This window comes from Gekko japonicus, unplaced genomic scaffold (assembly GCF_001447785.1).
Source record: "Gekko japonicus isolate JY-2015 unplaced genomic scaffold, Gekko_japonicus_V1.1 scaffold2974, whole genome shotgun sequence".
Classification (NCBI taxonomy): domain Eukaryota; kingdom Metazoa; phylum Chordata; class Lepidosauria; order Squamata; family Gekkonidae; genus Gekko; species Gekko japonicus.
This window is the reverse complement of record NW_015169875.1, coordinates 38,616-47,237: the sequence shown is the minus strand read 5'-3', so window position 1 is coordinate 47,237 and position 8,622 is coordinate 38,616. Positions and strand designations below refer to the sequence as shown.

The 8,622-nt window shown below is 48.7% G+C and overlaps 1 protein-coding gene across 1 annotated transcript in view; it reads right to left on the bottom strand.

The window, feature by feature from the left end:
* FAM213A (family with sequence similarity 213 member A) overlaps positions 1-8,622 on the bottom strand; it is a 21,914-nt gene that overhangs the window by 8,970 nt on the left and 4,322 nt on the right. Inside the window, exons 2-3 of the mRNA XM_015417451.1 lie at positions 5,837-6,019; positions 3,497-3,588 (exon numbers count right to left, since the gene is read on the bottom strand). Coding sequence (XP_015272937.1) covers positions 3,497-3,588; positions 5,837-6,017 — 273 coding nt within the window. The 5' untranslated portion in view covers positions 6,018-6,019. The remainder of the gene's footprint in view (positions 1-3,496; positions 3,589-5,836; positions 6,020-8,622) is intronic.

The following is an 8,622-nucleotide window of genomic DNA, read 5'->3' as shown; positions in this document are numbered from 1 at the left end:
GGAATGCCCAACTTCGAACAGGTAGTGATCTATTTTTTCTGGCCAAAAGTGCCGGTGATCTACCACCATGGAAATAAAGTTGCAAATTAGTTTCAAATTAGATTTTAACCCACTAAAGTCGGGCTCCATTGCCCCCCATTTATAATATACCTTCTGTCATTTAGGTAAAGGTAAAGGTTTCCCTTGCTCGAAAGCCAGTCGAATCCGACTCTAGGGTTGCGGTGCTCATCTCCGTTTCAAAGCCGAAGAGCCAGCGCTGTCCGAAGACGTTTCCGCGGTCATGTGGCCGGCATGACTAAACACCAAGGCGCACGGAAGGCTGTTCCCTTCCCACCGAAGTGGTACCTATTTATCTACTTGCAATTTCTTGCTTTCGAACCGCTAGGTTGGCAGGAGCTGGAACTAGAGACGGGAGCTCACTCAGTCATGCGGCAACCCAGGTCTCGAACTGCTGAGCTACCAACCTTCCACAGCCTGCAGTTCAGCGTCTTAACCACTTGAGCCACCTTCTGTCATTTACTGGTAAGCAAAATAAGCAAAAACAAAACAGAGAGACGCAGATCCAGAAAGAACTGCGAACATTTTTTATTTTTTTTTATTGAGTTATAACTTTCTTTAACTGTCTCAATAACTTTCTTTAACTTTTATTCAGTTATTTGTGTTAAATGTCGGTCAAGTGTTGATCCAGGCTGATCTTGCGCAATCTTTAAAACTTCGCTCTTGCTCATTAGTGAGACGTCTGAGCCTGCATTTCATCCACCAGCTTTTTGAAGTTGGGTGAATATGGCGTGAGGGCCAGTCTCAGGGAATCCCAAACACCTGTCCGGCAAACCAGGAGACCAAGTGGGGCTGGTGATCTACCTCTGACCCGTCCGCAATCTACTGGTAGATCGTGATCTACCTGTTGGACATACCTGCAATATGGTATAGCCCAATCTTGGAAGCCAAGCAGGGTCAGTACTTGGATGGGAGACCACCAAGGAAGTCTCTGCGGAGGAAGGCAGTGGCCAACCACCTCTGCGTCTCACTTGCCTTGACAGCCCCTTGCTGGGATCGCCAGAAGTCCGTTGCGACTTGACATACAAGGCCGGCCTTGGTATTAAAGTCATGGACACAAACCCATGCTAAGGTGGCATCCAAGGCATATATACTGGCAGAGGTTCTTAGGAGCTGCGGTGGCTCAAGTGGTGAAGACGCTGAACTGCAGGCTGTGGAAGGTCGGTAGTTCAGCAGTTCGACACCCTAGTGTGCCGCATGACGGAGTGAGATCCCGTCTCTAGTTCCAGCTCCTGCCAACCTAGCAGTTCGAAAGCAAGACATTGCAAGTAGATCAATAGGTACCGCTTCGGTGGGAAGGGAACAGCGTTCCGTGCGCCTTGGTGTTTAGTCATGCCGGCCACATGACCACGGAAACGTCTTCGGACAGCGGTGGCTCTTCGGTTTTGAAACGGAGATGAGCACCGCAACCCTAGAGTCGGACTCGACTGGCTTTCGAGCAAGGGAACCTTTACCTTTACCTGGCTGGTAAGGAAAAAAAACCTGGTACTTCAGGAGTTCGATGGGCAAAGCCGGCCTTCCTTACGTAAGTCGGCAGCCACCAATCCGTGAACATACAATTATAACACGATTTTAAACAGAGGTGACCTAAGCCCAAAAAGTATGGAAAGTTCAGGAGCTGGAGAGACTCCACTGCCTCCAGACATCCTCGTGCGTCCCCAAAATTCATGACACAGGATGTTGGAGCGAACGCACGTTAAAGAAATTGCGTCCTACCGTCTTTCTAACGAAAGGTGCAGTAGAACGAGGGGGAGAAGAAACAGCACCACGTTAAATTAAATATGCCATGGGTGGGGCACAAATACAAAGCCATTTAACAAACCAAAAAAAAAACAAAACCACATCCCAACACCTGGCAACATGAAACACATGCAGGGTCCCCAGTTCAATCCCCGGCATCTCCAGTTAGAAGGAACACACTGTAGGTGAAGGGAAAGACTTCTGCCCGAGACCCTGGAGAGCTACTGCCAATTTGAGGAGACAATACTGATTTAGTTCTGTGCAGGGGAGCTTCACGCGTTCGTGTGACCGACGTCAGTCTCCTGCCTTCACTGTCACGTCATGCGACGCCACCTTATGTCACCCACACACAAAATGGCAGGAAGCCGTAAGTCCTAGCTAGGATGGCGTCTGGCAGAGACTCCTGAACGGACTTCCTCTGTCGGGCAACAGTGTGAGGCCACGAGAAGAAGGCCAAGTAAGCCACCATAGTCCAGCCCTGACTAAGAACTATCCTTTCTCGCAACCTGGAAATCCACACCAAGGTCTGTCTTTGTGAACGTCCCTCCAACCTGCGTCAGGTTTCGAAGCAGAGCTGCCCGGGGTCTTATTTTCACCTCTGGGCTGCGTGGGGAGGCGAATGTGACTGAATAGTCTTCCAGAAGAACATTCCCTGCCCACAGGAAATCAGGGAGAAGAGTTCAGCCCTGCCTTCTCCATGGCACCAGTGTCTCCCTGTGTGTGTTTTTTTAAAAGATGTTTATTTATTAATTTTCCAACAAACCCTGTATAGGGTAATGAATACAATCAAATATAAGAAAAAGAAAAACACCAAATTTTTGGAGTCACATATGCATTATGATAGCGTATTTTTGTTGTTATATATCCAGATATAAGGTTTTTCCCATCTACGATTGAAAATAACATCATCTCTGTTTTGTAAAGTTAAAGTTAGTTTATCCATTTCTACCACCTCTAGTTCCTGCCAACCTAGCAGTTCGAAAGCAAGAAATTGCAAGTAGATAAATAGGGACCACTTCGGTGGGAAGGGAACAGCGTTCCGTGCGCCTTTGTGTTTAGTCATGCCGGCCACATGACCACGGAGACGTCTTTGGACAGCGCTGTCTCTTCGGCTTGGAAACGGAGATGAGCACCACAACCCTAGAGTCGGACTCGACTGGCTTTCGAGCAAGGGAACCTTTACCTTTACCTTTTTACCACCTCTAGTAAGTTCCATCTTAGAGGGTGTTCCCTCCTGTTCCCAATATCTGGCGAAAAGAATACGAGCTGCAGTTAAGATATATATGATAACATATTTATCATCTACGCTATATTCATCTGGCATCATATTTAACAGAAAAGGTTCCAGGGATAATGGTATATCCAGCTCTGCAATATCTAGGATGAGGTTATGTACCTTGTACGAAAAACGTTGTGTTATTGTACACCTCCACCAATTTTGATAAAAGGTGCCCACATTGTTTTTGCCTTTCCAACAATTCCTTGATAAATTGGGATAACGTTTTGCCAGCTGGTCCGGTGATAAGCACCATCTACGAATCATTTGATAAACGTTTTCCTTATATGGGATCGATCTTAAATATTTCAGCGCCTCCCCGTGTTAGTCTCTGCATCCAATCCGCGTGTTCCTGGACGCCACAGCTAGGGCAACTCTATCGACCATTCGTCAGAGGACACTCACGCCAAACACCCGCCATACCTCTCTGCACAGAAATCATCCTGGTCGCCGCACCGCCATGATCACGGCCCCATTCTTCCTCCACAGCTCCCCGGCTTTGAACGTTCTTTGCTCTGCTCGGGAACAAAAGGCAGCGCGGGTTAGAGAACCGGTGACGTCTTGCTCACCTGAATAAAGACACCGGGGGTGGGAAGTGCTGACTTAAGGCGACCCCCATGGGGTTTCCAAGGCAAGAGATGTTCAGAGGTGGTTTCCCATTGCCTGCCTCTGCATAGCAACCTGGACTTCCTTGGAGGTCGCCCATCCAAGGACTAACCAGAGCCAGCCCTGCTTAGCGTCTGAGCTCTGAGGAGATCGGGCTAGCCAGGGCCCATCTAGGTCAGGATGAATAAAAAATAAAGTTAGCAATGAAAAATTCCATGGGCTAGCTACACCCAGTTTGGTGTCGTGGTTAGGTGCGCGGACTCTAACCTGGGAGAACCGGGTTTGATTCCCCCACTCCTCCACTTGCACCTGCTGGTGTGACCTTGGGCAAGCTGTGGTTCTGATAAGAGCTGTTCTTGAAAAAGAGCAGTTTCTGTCAAGAGCTCTCTCAGCCCCACCCACCTCACAGGGTGTCTGTTGTGGGGAGGGGAAGGGAAAGGAGTTTGTAAGCCCCTCTGAGACTCCTTTGGGTAGTGAAGGGCGGGGTATAAATCCAATCTCCTCTTCTTCTTCTTTTACCTCACAGGGTGTCTGTTGTGGGGAGGGGAAGGGAAAGGAGTCTGTAAGCCCCTCTGAGACTCCTTTGGGTAGTGAAGGGCGGGGTATAAATCCAATCTCCTCCTCTTCTTCTTTTACCTCACAGGGTGTCTGTTGTGGGGAGGGGAAGGGAAAGGAGTTTGTAAGCCCCTCTGAGACTCCTTTAGGTAGTGAAGGGCGGGGTATAAATCCAGTCTCTTCTCTCCTACACGGCTGACTTAATTCTGTTGGCTGGATGGTCAAGGGAACTTCTTAACACCCTTTGACTCCCAAGGTTGGCCAATGACCCACGTAAAACTAGGCTGCTCCATCTAAACCAGTGGGCCACAACAAACCAACCACACTCCTCAATAGACGATATCAGAGTGGGCACAGAGTCTTGCCCAGGGAAAGGGGCACGTGTTTTCGTCGCTTTCCCAAAAGCAAGAAGAAAAGTTACCTTTGCTCACTGCAGACATTTACAGATCAGCTTCCAGGAGCAGAGAAGGCACCAGAGACAGAAATCCCTACTTGTCGAAGCTAATCTGACATACCCCATTAGACCTCACCGCACGCCTGGAAAAATACACAGTTTTCAAACTATCTAGAATTGGTGATGCAGGAAAGGTGATTTCTTACCTATGTGGGAGTTATTGCGAAAGGACCTAGAGTGCAGGCCCAAGCTAGTCCGATCTGGTTGGCTTGTCGGAAGCTAAGCAGGATCGGCCCTGGTTAATACTCGGATGAGAGACCAGCAAGGAAATCCAGAGGCTACAGAGGCAGGCAATGTCAAAACACCTCTGAATATCACTTGCCTTGAAAACCCTTCAGAGTGGCCTATCAGTTGGCTACAACTTCTTGGCAGTTTACACGCACATGAAGATGGCAGAAGAAGAAGAGGATTTATATGCCGCCCTTCACTACCCAAGGGAGTCACAGAGCGGCTTACAAACTCCTTTCCCTTCCCCTCCCCACAACAGACACCTTGTGAGGTAGGTGGGGCTGAGAGAGCTCTTGTAGAAACTGCTCTTTTTCAAGGACAGCTCTTATCAGAACTATGGCTTGCCCAAGGCCATCCAGGCAGGTGCAAGTGGAGGCGTGGGGAATCAAACCCGGTTCTCCCAGATTAGAGTCCTCAAACTTAACCACTACACCAAACTGGCCAAGATTGAAAGGGAAAGAAGAGAAGAAGAGATTTATACCCCATGGCCCTTCAGTACCCAGAGGAGTCTCAGAGCGGCTTACAAGCTCCTTTCCCTTCACTTCCCCACAACAGACACCCTGTGAGATAGGTGGGGCTGAGAGAGCTCTGGCAGAAACTGCTCTTTTTCAAGGACAGCTCTTATCAGAACTATGGCTTGCCCAAGGTCATCCAGCAGCTGCAAGTGGAGGAGTGGGGAATCAAACCCGGTTCCCCAGATTAGAGTCCGTGCACTTAACCACTACACCAAACTGGCTCTAGAGGGAGAGGAGAGCAGGAAGAAGTCCATGCCACGAACCCCTTCCGTTTGCAGGACGCAACCCGCTGCATTTTTCTTTTCCTAGCACATTTAATTCTCTACCGATGCCCAGAGTTGCAAAAATGAGGTCGAACGACTTGTGTCCGAATGGGCCCGTCACTCCGAGCTAGCCTGACCCTACCTTCTCCCATCAGAGTCTGCAGATCTATATCCTCCAGAAACTCCAGCGATGCCTTCTCCGCTTTAGACAGGAACAAATCCGTATTGGCCAGGATGACCCCCGTCACCGCGGCCCCGATGGCCCCAAGGCCGATGGACCACATCGCCACCGTGAGGCACCCCAGGTCGAACTGTGAAGACATATCTGGAATCAGAGGAGAGGAAAGCTGTTAGCCGTTCTTGGATTCGAAAGAAAACGACCTCAGAAAATCCCAGTGATCCCACAATCATCTCATGGAGACCTGAGGGTGAAAAATGCAAATTGTCTCCGACACTGATTTACTGCAGAACAGCCTACCACCTGTGACCAAGCCACTGTTGGGCCCAGTGGTTCAAAGCATTTTGGGAGAGGGGGGAGAGATTCCCCATTATACGACTGCCGCCCACCCACATAAAACAAGAACACACTTGTGTAAACGGCAGCCTCCTGTTATTGCTTCGAAGGATCAATCTGCCTCTCGTTATTTAAACAGTGCGAAGTCTCTGGCCCTTTATGGATGCAGAGATGGGCCGGGAGTGGGTGGGTGGAGAAATGCCCGAGGAAGTCTTGGAAACCAGAGAGGGGGGAAGAGATAAGATTTCCATGCTTCACAATCCTTATCCTCCCCCCCTCCCCACCGTGGCAAGCTGGATTTCTGCTTCAGAGGGCAGCCATGGTCATTTGAAGTAAAACAGCTGGGTTTGAATCCAGTAGAACCTTAGAGACAAATAAGGTTTTCAGGGAATGAGCTTAAGAACCCAAGGGCACCTTTAAGACCAACAAAGTTTTGTTCAAGGTATGAAATTGCTGAGCAGTTGAGTTAGAACAGATAAAAGTACTTCTTCACCCAAAGAGTGATTAACACATGGAATTCACTGCTGCAGGAGGTGGTGGCAGCTACAAGCCACAGGAGGTGGTGGTGGCCACAAGCATGGACGGCTTCAAGAGGGGATTGGATCAACACATGGAGCAGAAGTCCATCAGTGGCTATTACCCACAAGGTATGGATAGGAACTTTCGGTATGGGGCAAGGGATGCACTGTATTCTTGGTGCTGGGTGGGCAACAGTGGGAGGGCTTCTGGAGTTCTGGCCCCACTGCTGGACCTCCTGAGGGCACCTGGTCTTTTTGGCCACTGTGTGACACAGAGTGTTGGACTGGATGGGCCACTGGCCTGATCCAACATTGTCTTCTCTTACGTTCTTATGTCCTTATGCCACTGGACTCTAAATCTCTTCTGCTGCTTCGGACCAACACGGGTGACCACCGGGAATGAGCTTCTGAGATTTGACGCTCCCTCCGTCAGATGTAGGCGCCGTAGGCTGTGGCCAGAACGGTTCTCCAATGGCTGCCACCACTCTGGTATGGGGTCTCCTCGGGAGGGCCCGGAGCACACGCTCTACCCCTTGATACACTCCTTTTCCAGCAGGTTTCCCTTTATAGTGACCAAATGTGGCGTGAGGAACCAGGCTGAGTAACAAACTCGTTTTATGAACAAGATTTAATAACAACTTTTAGTTCAAAATCACGTCGGAAGAATTAGCACACTAAAGGTAGGTAGATCAGTAAAATAATGGATCCCGATGTGTCTGACTATAGGTATGGGTTGGAAAATACCTGGAGACTTTGGGGGTGGAGTAGAGATGTGAAGGCCCGGAAAAAAAACGGGAAAATTTGGGGGGAAACCGTTTCCCCCCCGTTTTTTTTTCCTGAAGCCTTTTTTGTTTTTTTCCGAAAAATTGGAAAGATTGAAAAAAGAAAAGGAAAAAAATTGATTATGGAACATTTTATTTTAACATGATGAATAAAATATTTTAAGACAAGGTGTTCAAATATTTTCCAAATCATTTCTAAAATATATATATATGGTATCAGATTGATCTAATTTCTGTGCACTGAGGACAAGCAAGTCCTAGGTTACAAACTGAACTCTCCAATGCAAGAACAAGATGCATTTCTTCCTTTAGGAGGTGCTATTGTCACAAGAAAAGGAAAAGGTTTCAGTTTTGTTTTTGCATGTGGGTGGGTATTCTGTTTGTAATAATTGTTTGGATACACGATATTTTTAATATGCTAGTTGTGTTAATTTCATGCCAAGTAAAAATGTCCATAGTCATATTTTATGTTCCTAAAGTAACAGAATGACTTTCAATCTAGAAAAGACAAAAGAAATGCTAATGTAGCATTTCCCCCCCAATTTTCCCGGAAATGTCTTTTTTCCGGGGAAAAACTGGGAAAACAATGGGTTTTTTTCCGAGCTTCAAAACTTTCGGAAATTTTACATCACTAGGGTGGAGCCAGGAGAGGGCGGGGTTTGAGGAGGGGCCTCAGCAGGGTGCAACGCCAAAGAGTCCACCCTCCAAAGCAGCCATTTTCTCCAGGGGAGCGGATCTCTGTTGGCTGGAGATCAGTTGCAAAAGCAGGGAAATCCCCAGGCCCCACCTGGAGGCTGGCAACCCTATTTGCTAGGCACCTGGTCTCAGAGGGACGCACCCCTTTTGGATGGGGGAATCCCTCCTCCATCTGCAGTATCCTCGCACCAGCCCCGCTCCCTGGGAGTGAACCCCATCCCACTTTGGGCAAGGCCCTTTAGCCAAGGCACCACCCTCTCCTGCCCAGTTGGTGAAGTTTCCCCTCCAAACCCCCCGTTAACCAATCACAAGGTCCAGAGGGAACCTGGGAAATGTAGGCCGTGACAGCGACTCCAATGCAGGCTTCCCTGGAGCCACTAGGCCGCACCACTACGGGCCCAGGATCACGACGACAGTA